The sequence below is a fragment of the Mustela nigripes genome, chromosome 8 (assembly GCF_022355385.1).
Source record: "Mustela nigripes isolate SB6536 chromosome 8, MUSNIG.SB6536, whole genome shotgun sequence".
In the NCBI taxonomy this organism is placed as follows: domain Eukaryota; kingdom Metazoa; phylum Chordata; class Mammalia; order Carnivora; family Mustelidae; genus Mustela; species Mustela nigripes.
The window spans coordinates 9,119,852-9,137,060 of NC_081564.1; the positions used below are offsets into that span (position 1 = coordinate 9,119,852).

At 42.1% G+C, this 17,209-nt stretch overlaps 1 protein-coding gene across 3 annotated transcripts in view; it reads right to left on the minus strand.

Annotated features, from left to right (window-relative positions):
- Window positions 1-17,209, minus strand: part of TMEM116 (transmembrane protein 116) — a 167,357-nt gene that overhangs the window by 57,038 nt on the left and 93,110 nt on the right. The window contains exons 11-12 of one of the 3 annotated variants that reach the window (XM_059408441.1): window positions 3,798-3,849; window positions 3,444-3,696 (exon numbers count right to left, since the gene is read on the minus strand). The exons of the other annotated variants lie outside the window; for them this stretch is intronic. Coding sequence (XP_059264424.1) covers window positions 3,548-3,696; window positions 3,798-3,849 — 201 coding nt within the window. The 3' untranslated portion in view covers window positions 3,444-3,547. Of the gene's footprint in view, window positions 1-3,443; window positions 3,697-3,797; window positions 3,850-17,209 lie in introns of those variants that run through there. 3 annotated transcript variants of the gene reach the window in all.

The following is a 17,209-nucleotide window of genomic DNA, read 5'->3' on the forward strand; positions in this document are numbered from 1 at the left end:
ATTATTTTTCAGAGTCCATAGTCTCTCACGGTTCACCTTCCTTTCCAATTTCCCTCAACTCCCATCTCATCTCCATCTCCCTATGTCCTCCATGTTATTTGTTATGCTCCACAAATAAGTGAAACCAGGGGCGCCTGGGTGGCTCAGTGGGTTAAGCCGCTGCCTTCGGCTCAGGTCATGATCTCAGAGTCCTGGGATCGAGTCCCGCATCGGGCTCTCTGCTCAGCAGAGAGCCTGCTTCCCTCTCTCTTTCTGCCTGCCTCTCCATCTACTTGTGATTTCTCTCTGTCAAATAAATAAATAAAATCTTAAAAAAAAATAAGTGAAACCATATGATACTTGACTCTCTCTGCTTGACTTATTTCGCTCAGCATAATCTCTTCCAGTCCCATCCATGTTCCTACAAAAGTTGGGTATTCATCCTTTATGATGGAGACATAATACTCCATAGTATATATGGACCACATCTTCCTTATCCATTCGTCTGTTAAAGGGCATCTTTGTTCTTTTCACAGTTTGGCGACTGTGGCCATGGCTGCTATAAACATTGGGGTACAGATGGCCCTTCTTTTCACTACATCTGTATCTTTGGGGTAAATACCCAGTAGTGCAATTGCAGGGTCATAGGGAAGCTCTGTTTTTAATTTCTTGAGGAATCTCCACACTGTTCTCCAAAGTGGCTGCACCAACTTGCATTCCCACAAACAGTGTAAGAGGGCTCCCCTTTCTCCACATCTTCTCCAACACACGTTGTTTCCTGTCTTGCTAATTTTGGCTATTCTAACTGGTGTAAGGTGGTATCTCAATGTGGTTTTAATTTGAATCTCCCTGATGGCTAGTGATGATGAACAGTTTTTCATGTGTCTGATAGCCATTTGTATGTCTTCATCGGAGAAGTGTCTCTTTCTTAAACCATACACACACATAAACTCAAAACAGATGACAGACCTAAATGTGAGACAGGAATCCATCAAAATACTAGTGACCACAGGCAGCAACCTCTTTGGCCTTAGCTATAGCAACTTCTTGTTTGACACGCCTTCAAACGCGAAGGGTAACAAAAAGACAAAAATTTTCTTTGCACAGCAAAGAAAACAGTCAACAAAACTAAAAGACAGGGGCACTTGGGTGGATGCCTTCGGCTCGGGTCGTGATCCCAGGGTCCAGGGATTGAACCCTGATCAGGTTGCCTGCTTGGCGGGAAGCCTGGTTCTCCCTCTCCCACTTACCCTGCTTGTGTTCTGACTGTGGCTCTCTCTCTATCAAATGAGTAAATAAAATCTTTTTTAAAAAATAACTAAACATAAAATAAACTAAAAGGCAACCTACAGAATGGGAGAAAATATTTACAAATGACATACCAGAAAAATGACATACTAGTATCCAAAATCTATAAAGAACTTCTCAAACTCAACACCCAAAAAACAAAAAGTCCAGTTAAGAAATAGGCAGAAGACATGAATAGACATTCCTCCATAGACGACAAAGCAATAGCTAACAGACACATGATAAAATGCTCAACATCCCTCAGCATCAGGGAAATACAAATCACTGTCACGATGAGTACTACCTCACACCAGTCAGCATGGCTAAAATTAACAATTTAGGGAACAGCAGATGTTGGCGAAGATGTGGAGGAAGAAGAACCCTCTAACACTCTTGGTAGGAATGCAAACTGTGACAGGCACTCTGGAAAACTCTATGGAGGTTTCTCAGATAGTGAAACACAGAGCTACGCTAAGACCCAGCAATTGCACTACTAGGTATTTATCCAAAGGATATAAATGTGATCTCAAGGGGCACATGTACACCAATGTTTATAGCACTGATGCCCACAATCACCAAAATATGGAAAGAGCCTAGATGTCCATCAACAGGGGAATGGATAAAGAAAATGTGGGGTGTATATTTGTGTGTGTGTGTGTGTGTGTGCATATGTATATATGCAATGAAATATTACTCAGCCATCACAAAGAATGAAATCCTGGGGCGCCTGGCTGGCTCGGTGGGCTAAAGCCTCTGCCTTCGGCTCAGGTCAAGATCTCAGGGTGCTGGGATCAAGCCCCGCATGGAGCCATACATACATCATGTGCTCTCCTCAGCAGGGAGCCTGCTTCCATTCCTCTCTCTGCCTGCCTCTCTGCCTACCTGTGATCTCTGTCTGTCAAATAAATATATAAAATCTTAAAAAAAAATGAATGAAATCCTGCCATTTGCAATGACTTGGATGGAACTAGAGGGCATTATGCTAAGTGAAATAAGGCAGAGGAAGACAAATATCATATGACTTCACTCACATGTGGGATAAAAGAAACAAAACAGATAAACACAGTGGAAAGGAACGAAAAATTAAATCAGATGTAAACAGAGAGGGAGACAAACCATAAGAGACTCTTTTTAAAAAAATTTTTTAAAGATTTTACTTATTTATTTGACAGAGATCACAAGTAGGCAGAGAGGCAGGCAGAGGGGGAGGGGGGAACAGGCTCCCTGCTGAGCAGAGAGCCCGATGTGGGGCTCGATCCCAGGAGCCTGAGATCATGACCTGAGGTGAAGGCAGAGGCTTAACCCACTGAGCCACCCAGATGCCCCACCATAAGAGACTCAACCATGGGAATCAAACTGAGGTGTCTGGAGTAGAAATGGGCAGGTGTGGGGGTAATGGGGTAACTGGGTGATGGCCCCTAAGGAGAACACTTGATGGAATGAGCATTGGGTGTTATATGTAACTGATGAATCCCTAAATTCCACCTCTGAAGCTAATAATACACCATATATTAATTGAATTGCATTTAAATAAAAAAAATTTAAGTACTTGAAATCATAGAATATTTGTCCTTTTGTGTCTGGCTCAGCTGTTCTCTTTTTAATAATTCAGTGTAAAACACATTTCTGTTTTATGCATGTCATGTGTTTGTGGTGTGATTCAAAGTTAAGCATTTCTGAAAAGAAAAAAGGAGTGATGCAAACTGGAACAAGAATGTTTATACACTCTGTCAAAGAGCTCACTAGAAACAGAAGAGAAAATGGATGTGACTGGAGAGTGACATGGGCTGAGAAGGATGGTTTCATAGGCTGAGATATTACAGCATATAATGAGACTGGATCTTTGAGGACAAACAGATGTTTAAGATGGAAAAGGGAGAAGGGGCAACTGGAAAAGCAAACAAAGTCCACGAGAAATTAAAAAGGGGAGGAGACTCCGCATGCAAGCAGAGGGACTGGCCTTCGACTGGAGCATGGACAACTTATCCACCATAGTAGGAGAGGATCTAGACACAGGGGGGCTCACCTGGCACCGACCCGTGGAAGCACTCTTTGGACTGCTTCTATTTTTCTCAGCCAAAGGTAAGGCCAGAAGAAGTCAGGAGAGTGACCTGCTGGCCGAATGTAGGAAGAGGTACATATTGAGATCACAAATGTGCTGTTAGTCAGCATGGTTGTGGGTTTTCCTGAAGACATTTTTAGCCATTCAGGACAGGCATCAAGCAGGAACAAACAAATAACACACAACAGATGAGACATCACAGCACTCATAACCTGGGAGTCATTTATTCACTTGGTAAATAATTCTTGTCTGTCTACTTTCGGACAAGCACTCTCCTAGACCTGAGGGTATAATAAAGATGGACAGACAGAACTGGTCACTGAACACACGGAGGCCGTATTCTAACACAGGAGAGACTTTCAGGATACCTAGATTACAACAGGCATACTATTAGCATACCAGGATGTCAGGGCCATCCTGTGAAGAGTGTGGGCCTGGACTCACCCACCAATGGGCCCATGATACTCACCCAGAAGGGCAGGCCGCTCTACTGGCATCCCCATACACACGATTGGACAGTGCTATAAACAGAACGTGAGAAACCAAACTCTGACGATGTTAAAACACAGGGGTATTGACCCTTGCCCTGGGAGTCACTGGCACACTCGGGTCTATCTTGTGGCACAGGGCTGCCACTCCACTTGCCTTTTCTAACAGACTGGCCTGTGAGATGACGCATATCCCTACAATGCCATCCAGGGACAAAGAACAATCTGAGTTATGATGTCCGTGTGTTACGGAGCAAGAGTTTTAAAGGAGGGGAAGTGAGCAACAGAGTGTGCCTCCAAAGATGTCTAAGCCCCCTGGTCTGGAACACTCGGAGTTAGCCAAGCAACGGACGACAGGAGGGGCGGGGGTGGGGCATTCCGTGTGGCACAGTTGAGAAGGCATGGAGGTTTTGTTTCCACTCTTCAGGCAGGGTCTTGCCTTTTAGCACCTGCAGTCCTTCATGATTACATCAGTCCACGATGTCAAAAGGACCTTAGCCAGGGAGCACTGAAGTTGATGCTGGGGAAGAAGTCACATAGAAAGGACACTACCTGAAGGATAACATCGGAAAGACTGGAAAGGACACAGCCAGAGGCTATGCTTCTCTCAGGTAGGCAGTAGCCACCCTTTATGCGGCCAGCATAGATCTGGAGCTAACGCCTGAGGGTCTCTGTGTCAGGGACAGCTGCTTCTGATGGACACCATCAACCGATTCCCAACGGCCATGTCAATGGCAGCTTCTTTGAGACAGTCTGCCTCCTCCTCGTCTTCTCTACAGAAATACCAAGTGGCTGCCTATGGGGCTGGCAGAGTGCTTCCGGCTTGGGCTCCACAAATGAAGGGCTGGAGGCGAGCACCTGTAGTGCCGGGACCTTCGTGTGTCAGGTTGGGGATCATGCTAGTGTTGGTACTGATTTTCCTGCCAGGCTTGTACTGTGACCCTGGATCTGTGTATTACTCTTCTTACGAAACAGTCATCCCCAAGAGTCTGACAGTCAAGGGAAGGGAAGACCCAAGGGAAAAGGCATCCTATACACTAGTAATGCAGGGCCAGAAGCAGGTGATTCAACTGAAGGTGAAGAGAGACTATTTTGTGAATAACTTTCCAGTCTTCAGCTACCACAATGGGGTCCTGGGGCAAGAAGTGCCTTTCATCCCTCATGACTGTCACTACGAAGGCACCATAGAAGGAGTCCCAGGTTCTTTTGTTTCCCTCAACACCTGTTCAGGCCTCAGGGGCATCCTGATTAAGGAGGGGAAGGCCTATGGCATTGAGCCCAGGGACACCTCAAAACAGTTTGAACATGCGTTGTACACCATGGCACCCCAAGCTCGAGTGTCCTGCAGCGTCACTTCCAAAGGCAGCCAAGTGGTGTCCACCAGCCGGCAGCAAGGGAGCAGGAAGCCTCGCAGTCTACAGGCCCTGCCGTCCTTTTGGTCACACACCAAGTACGTGGAGATGTTTGTCGTGGTCAGCAACCAGTGCTTCCAGATGTGGGGCAGGAACGTCGATGAGACAGTCCAGAGAGTAATGGACATCACTGCTCTGGCTAACATCTTCACTCGGGGCATAAACACCCAGGTGGTGCTGGCCGGAATGGAGCTCTGGACCGAGGGGGACCTCATCGAAGTCCCAGCGGACTTGCGAGTTACACTGAGGAATTTCAATAGCTGGAGACAGGAGAAGCTCTTCCCCCGGGTGAAGCACGATGTTGCCCACCTGATCGTGGGACATCACCCTGAAGACGATGTGGGACAGGCATTTCTCAATGGTGCCTGTTCAAGAGGCTTTGCAGCCGCTGTTGAATCCTTCCACCATGAAGATGTCCTCCTGTTTGCGGCGCTCATGGCCCATGAGCTTGGGCACAACTTGGGTATTCAGCACGACCACTCGGCCTGCACTTGTGAAGATAAACTCTCTTGCCTCATGCATGAGAACATCACTAAAGAAAGTGGCTTCAGCAACTGCAGCTCTGACCACTTCTACCAGTTCCTCCGGGAACACAAAGGGGCCTGCCTGTTTAACAAGCCGCGGGCCCAAGGTCGCCTGCGTAGGCAAGCCACGTGTGGAAACGGTGTGTTGGATATGTATGAGGAGTGTGACTGTGGACCTGACTGTGGTAATAACCTGTGCTGTGACGAAACTTGTAGGCTGAAGGCAACGGCATTGTGTAGTTCTGGACTCTGCTGTAATGAAACGTGTGGATATCTAGAAAAGGGAATCCTGTGCCGTTCTCCTTTTGGAGAGTGTGACCTCCCAGAGTATTGTGATGGTAACTCTGACAAATGCCCCACCAACACATACAAGCAAGATGGTACACCTTGTGAACGAGTTCACTATTGCATTGATGGTCTGTGCAAGACTGCTGATTTTCAATGTGTAAATGTTTTTGGATACCCTGCAAGGTCTGCCCCAGAAGACTGTTACATTTCCATGAACACTAAAGGGGACCGGTTTGGAAACTGTGGCCTTCCCACTTCAGATAACCAGGAATATGTAAAGTGTACAGCTGAAAATATATATTGTGGGAAAATTATATGTACAAATGTCAAACATGTACCAGTGGTCAAACCCATGCACACAATGATCCAGGTGCCTCATAGGGATGACTGGTGCTGGAGCGTGGATGCCTATAATAACACTGATATCCCTGATGATGGACATGTGGACGCTGGCACACGTTGTGCTCCAGAAAAAATCTGTCTGAATTTCTCCTGCATTGATCATGCTGTGCTGAAATACGACTGTGAACCACAACGAATGTGTAATGGGAGAGGAGTTTGCAACAATTTAAAGCACTGCCATTGTGAGGCTGGCTATGCCCCTCCTGACTGCACAACTATAGGAACTGGGGGTAGTGTGGACAGTGGCTCTCCTATTTTACAACGGGAATCTGAAAATTCTTTCAATGCTGCCAAAAATGAACATGAGTTCATAGACAATATGATCATAATATTTCTCGTACTTTTTTTCCTACTATTAATATTAGTAACTGCTTTTATTGCCCTTTTGTGTAAACATTCAAGAAAAGCTCCTCCAGAGCCCAAAGAAAAGGGTCCAGAAGAGGCAGAAGAGGTTCAGCCAGAAGAAGAGGAAGAGGAGGAAGAAGAGGAAGAAGAGGAAGAGGAGGAAGAGGAGGAAGAAGAGGAAGAAGAGGAAGAAGAGGAAGAATCAGAGCCATAAAAGAAGTAGTGAGAGGAAGAAGCTAAATATATCAAACATCTCAAGCACTGAGTGGGAATGAGGCTTAGGGAAGTACAAGTGAAGTGGGAATTGATGGCTCGGGGATGGGACCTGAATAAAAATATACCATCTATAAAAATACACTAATGTAGGAGGAGGGATTCATCCACTTTTGGAACTCATTTTAGTAATTAAGCTTTTATTTATTTAATATACTAAATATTTTACTTTTTCTTTTCCACATTTCATTTGAACTCTTCACAGGCATCTGTAGACATCAATATATTTGTCTTGGGCCAATTTTTCCATTCACCAGAAACTTTTTAGTACATGCCATCTCTCATCTCAGTTGTTTGACATGTACTACTGCATTTGCCTACCTTTATTACTTTCACTTTGTAAGTAACCACTACCCATGATGAGGGTAGTTGTTTGTGTGATCATTTTAGTTTGCCTTATAAATGTACTTTCATTAAATGAAGAGTGTTTAAACATAAAAATAAATAAAACCCTATTCAGATTATACATATCTTCAGATTCCACTTGGCATAGTTATTGAGTCCATTTTATTCTGGGGCTCTGTGGGAGGTAGTATATCTGGGAAGCCAGAAGACCCTGATTTTCCCAAGGTCAAGGGGCAAGTGTTAAAATCATCCACCTTTTCAAATCTGGCAAGTGTTTAACATGATGTATGTATATCGAGTTTACTTCCCAGCATTTCCAAGAATTTCATAGAGCCATATTCCCTTTCACCTAAAAAGTTTCATTTATTTTTGTTCTAGACAAGATTTCATAAACTTTACTCATTACTAATCTTCATGGGATGAATTTCAGACCTCTAAATGTCTCATGTCTGATGAGCATCACCTAGACTCAAAAAACTAAGCTTATTTTCTAACAGTATACAACTCCAACATACCATAGTGCTAAGTATATGTATAAAACTAAAATTTTGTCTTAGTTCTGTTTTTTTAAATTTATTGAAACAATAACTTGCTGACTCATATCAGAAGGAATCTCTCCAATTATAGGCAAAGGAGCTTAGAGGTGGTAGATACTTCTCTATGAAGAAGCACAAAGCAAATATAATATCGTTATTCATTCTGTGGTAGGAACTATGTTAAATACTTCACATTCATTTTCTCAATTTAATCCTCCCAACTTCCCTATGAAATCTCCATCTTGTTCATGAGGAAGCAAAGAAAATTTGCTCCAGAACTGGTAGTGATGGAACCTTATCACTCCTCAGGTATGACTCCATCTCCGTTCTCCACTCCCTCATGGGCTTTTTCCTGTGGTAAAAATGATGGATAAAGCACTCAATATGTCCCTAATTGAACTCTATTATGAGTTCTCAAATTGTGTCATTATTATTGATGCAACTGTCTTTTCTCCTGTTACATCCTGACATCATGGAAGAGCATGTTGTCTTCCTATTCAGTGCTTTGACTCAGCATATTGTAAATGCTTAATAAATGTCTATCACATGAGTAATTAACTGGAGCTAACCTTAAAATACAGGGCCAGATTCATTCCCTTGTAGAATGCCTCTTGCTACTCCCTAACACAACCAAAATCTTAGTAAGATGCAGTATTGATACTAAACTTTAAAAATTTACTCATATTAGAGAGGGAGGAGGAAAAGAGGGGGAAAGAGAATCCTAAGCAGACTCTTCGCTGAGCTTGGAGCCTGACAGGGCGCTTGAGCCCAGGTCCCTGAGATCCCAACCTGAGTTGAAACCAAGAGTTAAATGCTTAGCCAACTGTTCCACCCTGGCACCCTGATTGCTAAACATTTATAAATTGTCAAGTAAATAATAAAAAGTTTATCAGATCTTGAATTCCAGGAAATGAAGTTTTACCCACATTAGGGTAGACTATGGTAGGGGAAGAGGCCAGTTTTAATGTGGGCAGGAAAAAAGTTAGATGTAACTTGGGTTGTGAAATCTCCACATTCAAGGGTCAGTTTCTTATAAAGCTCAGGTGACAACAGTTCTGCATTATGTCTGACTGCCTCTAGGAAGTATACCTCTTCATCTGATTCCTCTCCCCATTACATCTGGGGGATTCTGATGAATGCTTGCGTGTTCCAATCATCTGTGTCAGCAATCACCAGCCACCTGCTCCCCTAATGGTGACTTACTGCTACCTTTTACCTGTCTTTCCTGCACGGCTATTGTCTCTTCTGTGCTGCCTCAGGCCAGCAGAGACCCAGGTCCTTAATTCCTCAAAGCACAGCCGCATCCAGGCTCTACAATTTTATCCACATTTTGGAGCAAAGGGAAATTGCAAAGTGGAAAAGGAAAATGTGGTGCTGAAGACAAGTATTAGTGCTCCTAGTGTCCAGGGCTTATGCCTTAATGGTAGACTTAGAGAGGCCATTTCCCCCCTCAGACCTGACTCAACATCCTCTCTTATTCCTGCAGGACTGCTTGTGAGAATATCCTTATTGCCGGGAATAAGACTCCACCACATTCTCTGAGGCCCAGGGAAAAGCAAAAGAAACTTTTTAAATTTTTTAAAGATTTTATTTATTTACTTGACACAGAGAGACACACACACAGTGAGAGAAGGAGCACAAGCAGAGGGAGTGAGAGAGGAAGAAGCAGGCTTCCCACTTAACAGGGAGCCCGATGTGGGGCTCGATCCCAGGACCCTGGGATCGTGACCTGAGCTGAAGACAGATGCTTAACAACTGAGCCACCCAGGGGCCCCAAGAAACTTTAAAAAAAAATAATTTATTGAAAACCCAGATCATATCTTCATAACCTCACATGAATATAATTATGCCCACAACAAAGACATATGTTTGATAAAAATTCAGCTTTTTGTATGTTCAAACTTCATTTTTAAGCTTATTTTTATTGAAATATAATTGACATATAACATTAGTTTCAGGTGTACAACATGATTCGTATTTGCAAATACTGTGAAATGGTTACCACAGTAAGTCTAGTTAACATCCATCACCACACAGTTACAATTATTTTTCTTATGATGAGAACTTTTAAATTCTACTCTCTTAGCAATTTTCAAATACACAACACAGTATTAATTAGTCATCATGCTGTATATTATATCCACAGGACTTACTTATTCTAACTGAAAGTTTGTACTTTTTAGTCACCTTCACCCATTTCACCAACCCTCTCATGCCCTGCCTCTGGCAACTTATTCTCTGTATCTATGAGATATTTTTGCTTTTTGCTTGTTTTTAGATTCCACATACAGTTGAGATCATATGGTATTGGTCTTTCTCTAGTGACTTATTTTACTTACCAGAATTCTCTCAAGAGCCGTTCATATTGTTATAAATGGCAAGATTTCTTTCTTTTTATTGCTCAATAATATTGTATATATATTACATATACCATTCCCTTATATATAGGTATATATTTGATATTTTATATGTATATATATAAATATATATATTTCTTTATCCATACATCCAATGATAAACACATAGCTTGCTTCCATGTCTTGATTATTGTAAATAATGCTCCACGAATATGGAGGTACAGAGATCTTTTCTTTTTTTTTTTTAAAAGATTTTATTTATTTATTTGACAGAGAGAGAGATCAGAAGTAGGCAGAGCAGCAGGCAGAGAGAGAGGGGGAAGCAAGCTCCCTGCTGAGCATAGAGCCCGATGAGGGGCTTGATCCCAGGACCCTGAGATCATGACCTGAGCTGAAGGCAGAGGCTTAACCCACTGAGCCACCCAGGCGCCCCTACAGAGATCTTTTCTATTAAGTGTTTTCATTTCCTTTGGATAGCCAGTAGTGGAATTACTGAATCATATCATAGTTCTCTTTATAATTTTTTGAGGAACCTCCATAGTGTTTTTCATAGTGGCTGCACCAATTTATACTTCCCCCAACAGTGCACAAGGGTTCCCTTTTGTCCACATCCTAGCCAACTCTTGTTATACCATGTCTTTGATAATAACCATTCTAACATGTGTAATGTGATACCTCATTGTAGCTTTGATTTGCATTTCCCTGATGATTAATGGTCCTGAGTTCCTTTTTATGGACCTGTTTGCCATCCGGTATGTCTTCTCTGTCTATTCTGCCCATTTTTTATTTGGATTGTTTTATTGCTATTTAGTTGTTGGAGTTCTTTACATATTTTGGATATTAACCCCTTATTAAGAACATGATTTGCAAATACTTTCTTCTATTCAATAGCTGCATTTTCACTTTGTTGATGATTACCTTTACTGTGGAAGCCTTTATTTTTTATTTTAGATTTTATTTAAATTCAAGTTAGTTAACATATGTGTAGTATTAGTTTCAGGGATAGAATTTAGTGATTCATCACTTGCATATAACATCCACTGCTCATTTCATCAAGTGCCCTCCTTAATGTCCATCACCCATTTTACTCAATGTCCCCACTCCCCTCCCCTCCAACAACTTAGTTTGCTTCCTATTTTTTTTTTAAAGATTTTATTTATTTTATTTGACAGAGAGATCACAAGTAGGCAGAGAGGCAGGCAGAGACAGAGGGGTAAGCAGGCTCCCTGCTGAGCAGAGAGCCCGATGCGGGGCTCGATCCCAGGACCCTGAGATCATGACCCGAGCCGAAGGCAGCGGCTTAATCCACTGAGCCACCCAGGCGCCCCGCTCCCTATTTTTTAAAAAAGGGTGCCTGGGTGGCTCAGTGGGTTAAGTCTCTGCCTTCCGCTCAGGTCATGACCTCAGGGTCCTGGGATCAAGCCCCACATAGGGCTCTCTGCTCAGGGGGAGCCTGCTCGCCTGCCCCCTCGTCTCTCAAGTAGAGAGATCTCTATTTGAGATCTCTTTCTGTCAAATAAATAAATAAAGATCTTTAAAAAAATAAAAAAATAAAAAAGATTTTATCTATTTATTTGAGAGATAGCACGAGAAAACACAAGCCAAACAGGGGGTTGGGAGGGTCAGAGGGAAAGGGAGAAGCAAACTCCCTGCAGAGCAGGGAGTCCAGTGTGGGGCTCCATCCTAGGACTCTGAGCTCATGATCTGAGCTGAAGGCAGACACTTAAGTGACTGAGTCCACACAGGTGTCCACTTTGCTCCCTATCGTTAAGAGTCACTTATGTTTTGCTTCTGTAAGGGCCTATTCAGCCAGAGTGGCCCCACCCCGGGGGAACTGCCATTTTGTTGTAAAACTTAAATTGACCTTGCCCCCACCCCAGGGGAACTTACTTAAAAGCAAGTCTGGGAAACCAGTCCCAGGAAACAAAGTCTAAATACAAGGATGAGTCAGGCCAGGTGTAGGTATTCAATCTGTGGGGGCGCCTACGGTCTCCTAGCTACCAAGGAGTATGGACCCCGCTCTTTGGGCACCTTTTGGGAGCCAATTCTGAACTAGGTGATAGGCTGGTTCAAATGTCTACTAGGGTAAATTGTAATTCAATTGGTTGCCTAGCATCACTGTGGAGTTTCCTGTGTGTGTGTTACAATCTCATTGGCCACCTGTGTGTGGCTAGGCCCAACCACATGGCCTTTGCTCTATAAAAATTAGTCTGGAAAGCAGGGAGGGGTCGTCCTCCGGGTAGGGACGGCCCCGACCCGTCTGTTTGACAGTTGGTCTGATTCCTGATGCTTGGCGCGAAATAAAGCTTTGTTTGACCTTCGCTTTGTATCAGTCTCGCTCCTTTAATCATGGACCCATTATTGGGGTACCCAATTTTGGGGGGACCCAAACTTCCTTCTCTGTTTTTAGCTTATTATTCCTTCCCTTCCCCTATGTTCATCAGCTTTGTTTCTTAAATTTCACATATGAAATCGTATATTTGTCTTTCTCTGACTTATTTTGATTAGCATAATACCCTCTAGTTCCACCCATGTTGTTGCAAATGGCAAGATTTATTTCTTTTTGGTGGCTGAGTTATATTCCATTGTGTATATAGACCACATCTTTGTCCATTCATCAGTTGATGGACATGTGGGCTCTTTCCATATTTTGACTACTGTGGATACTACTGCTTATAAACAATGGGGGGCACGTGCCCTTGAGATCACTGCATTTGTATCCTTTGGATAAATACCTAGTCGAGCAATTGCTGGGTCATAGGGTAGCTCTATGTTTAACTTTTTGAGGAGCCTCCATACAGTTTTCCAGAGTGCCTGTACCAGTTTGTATTCCCACCAACAGTGTAGGAGGGTTCCCCTTTCGCGACATCCTCACCAACATCTGTTGTTTCTTGAGTTGTTAATTTTAGCCATTCTGACTGGTGTGAGGTGGCATCTCATTGCGGTTCTGATTTCTATTTCCCTGATGCTAAGTGATGTTGAGTACTTTTTCACGTGTCTCTTAGCCATTTCTATGTCTTCTTTGGAGAAATGTCTACTAATGTTTTTTGCCCGTTTCTTGACTGGAATTTTTTGGTTTTTTTGGGTGTTGTGTGTGAGACGTTCTTTATAGACTTTGGATACTAGCCCTTTATCTGATAAGCCATTTGCAAATATTTTCTCCCATTCTGTAGGTTGCCTTTTAGTTCTGTTGACTGTTTTCTTTGTTGTGCAAAAGCCTTTTATCTCCATGAAGTTCTAGTAGTTTATTTTTGCTTTTGTTTCTCTTGCCTCTGGAGACAGGTCTAGTAAGAAGTTGCTGCAGCCAAGGTCAAAGAGGTTACCGTCTGTGTTCTTCTCTAGGATTTTGATGGACTCCTGCCTCACATTTAGGTTTGTCATCTATTTTGAGTTTATTTTTGTGTGTGGTTTAAGAAAGGGATCTGATTTCATTCTTCGGCACCTGGCTGTCCAGTTTTCCCAACATCATTTGTGGAAGAGACTGTCTTTTTTCCATTAGTTATTCTTTCTTGCTCTGTTTAAGATAGAGCTGAGGGTCCATTTCTAAGTTCTCTGTTCTGTTCCACTGATCTGTGTCTACCTTTTGTTATGCAGGAGTTTTCACCTCTGAGAGACCACCAAGGAGCCAAGCAAGCACTGATGCAATCACACGAGGGTTTATTTGAAAAGCTTAAGCTTGGGCCCAAGTATATCCGACACAGTGGAACAGGGACTTGGACCCCGAGCTTAGTTAAAGCAGGGGTATTTGTGGGTTCCTGTTACTAAAGCAGGGTGGGGATTCCTGGAACCAAAGCAAGGTGGGGGGTCTCTGGAACCAAAGCAGGGTGGGCCTTCCTGGAACTAAAGCAGGGTGGGGCTTACTAAAGCAGGGTGGGGGAAAGTTCAGCCCTTGGGCATAGGGGTCTGAGATGTCTGTTCTTATGCTAAGGCTAAACTTGAGGTGGGATGGCCTTAATTTTTTTCGGCCTCCACACCTTTGTGCATGTACCATACTGTCTTGATGATTATAGCTTTGTGATACAACTTAAAATCCACAATTGTGATGCCTCCAGCTTTGGTTTTCTTTTTCAACATTTCTTTGACTATTTCGGGTTTTTCCTGGTTCCATATACATTTTAGAATTGGCATCAACTGATAAGTGGATTAAGAAGATGTAATATATACATATACATATATATGCATATATATGTATTACTCAGCCACCAAAAAGGAAAACATTATGCTAAGTAAATAAAGCCAGTCACAAAAGTTCACATATTGTATGATTTCATCTATATTAATGTCTGAAATAGGTAAATCAAAGAAAGTATATGTAGAAGCAGTTTAGGGGAGAGAATGGGGAGTAATAAATAAGTTCTAAAATTAGATTATGATGGCAGCTGCACAATCTGTAAATATTCTAAGACCACTGAATTATAAGCTTTAATTTTTTAAAAGATTTTATTTGTTTATTTGACAGACAGAGATCACAAGCAGGTAGAGAAGCTGGCAGAGAGAGACAAAGGAAAGCAGGCTCCCTGCCGCGCAGAGAGCCTGATGTGGGGCTCGATCTTAGGACCCTTGGATCATGACCTGAGCCGAAGGCAGAAGCTTTAACCCTCTGAGCCACCCAGGCGCCCTGAATTATAAGCTTATTTTTTTTATTTTTTAAAAAGATTTTATTTATTTATTTGACAGCAAGTACAAGCAGGAAGAGTGGCAGGCAAGAGAGGGAGAAGCAGGCTCTCCACTGAGCAGGGAGCCCGATGCAGGGCTTGATCACAGGACTCTGGGATCATGACCTGAGCCAAAGGCAGCTGCTAACTGACTAAGCCACTGAGATGCCCAGTAAAGCTATTTTTTTTTAAGTGAAGAACAGGGCGCCTGGGTGGCTCAGTGGGTTAAGCTGCTGCCTTCAACTCAGCTCATGATCTCAGGGTCCTGGAATCGAGTCCCACATCGGACTCTCTGCTCAGCAGACGGCCTGCTTCCCTTCCTCTCTCTCTGCCTGCCTCTCTGCCTACTTGTGATCTCTCTCTGTCAAATAAAATAAAATAAAATCTTTAAAAAAAATAAGTAAAGTGAAGAACATTAAATATATGGCTAAATCTCTCTTAATCACTTCTCCCCAGTCCTCCCTATTGGGAACCATTATTATCAGTTTTGTCCATTTTTAGGTAGAAAATATAGGGTATTATTTTATGTACATAAGTATATGTATAACATAAATAGTATAATGCTTTAAAAAACTCATTACATTTTGGAGATGGGTCCATTTTACACAAAAGTCTTCAAAAGAAGTGCTCTGGTAGGATCCTGGGCATTATAAATGCTTACTATATTTGATGTAATTCAAATAAAGCAGAATCACTATATCTGGGGATGGCACTGTCATTTCTGCAAAGGATTTCATTCCTGGCTGATTCACTGAGCCTCTGTGATGGGTCAAATATTCCTGATGATATAGTATGAATTTTGTTGTATTCTCCTTAAATTAAAAAAAAAAAAACTTTTTGGGAAAAAACATGCATGGTAAAGGGGAAATCCTGGGACAGTTCTTAGTCAAAAGGGAAATTTTGAAGGAAGTAACAGTATTTTGTAATTGCCTCACACTTTTTACTTTGCAAAGCATTTCTAGAAATGCTGTTGAACAATCAACAAATCTCATATATTGTTATTTCCACTTTACAAACAAGAAGCTGATGCTCAAAAAGATTAAATGACAAAAATAACAATTTGCAAATAACCAAACTGGGACTTGAATTCAGGTTTTCTAGGTTTAAAAACAAAACAAAAATAAAAACAAAAACTTTTTGAGTAAAGCTTCATATCGCAGTCCATGGAAAAATTATTTTTCATACAATGCAACATTCTACTTTTTAATGGTTAGGAAACATATTTAATTATGAGAAAGGAAGGGAGATTTGTAGAAAATGGCACAGCACTCCTTTTCAGAACCTCCTCAAATCACTCCATAAAGACAAAGCATTAGGATGGTAAAATCAAAACTTATGAATAACAACAAAAGCTGGTAAGGCATCTCACAAACCCCAAAGTATGCATAGATGAAGACAAACCACCGACAGTTCCAAGACCAAAGTGGTATTAGTATGTGTCAGACAGAAATCAGAGTAATGAGATGCCAACTGGACCCCAGAATAAGAAAAACCCTATCCAACAGATTCTCTGGGAAGCATAGTGAGCCAATTTGACAAAACCAAACAAGAAAAGCAGGCTTAACTCACTGAGCCACCCAGGCACCCCTCAATAATTAAAATGTTATTTGCTATTAGATTTTGGTAAATGGTCTTAACTATGTTTATGTAGTATTTTTGTGTTCCCATGAAATTTTCAAAAATAGGAATAGGTGGTGAATTTAAACAATTTTTTGGCATGTATTCTTATGTTCATTTTTTTCTCCTTTACGTTTTTTTAAAAAATATTTTTATTTATTTATTTGACAGACAGATCACAAGTAGGCAGAGGCAGGCAGAGAGAGAGGAAGGGAAGCAGGCTCCCTGCTGAGCAGAGAGCCCGATGTGGGGCTCGATCCCAGGCCCCCGGGATCATGACCCAAGCTGAAGGCAGAGGTCCCAACCTACTGAGCCACTCAGGCGCCCCCTCCTTTAGGTTTTTGTGATGAATTATGATGAACCATTTTTAAAAATTTAACTTATTTTATTTAAATTCAGTTAGTTAACATATAGTGTATCATTAGTTTTAGATGTGGAATATTTCTTTATGATTATTTCTTTAGATGTAGAGTTATGATTATTTCTTTTTTTTTTTAAAAGATTTTATTTATTTATTTGACAGAGAGAAATTACAAGTACACTGAGAGGCAGGCAGAGAGAGAGAGAGAAGGAAGCAGGCTCCCTGCTGAGCAGAGAGCCCGATGCGGGACTCGATCCCAGGACCCTGAGATCATGACC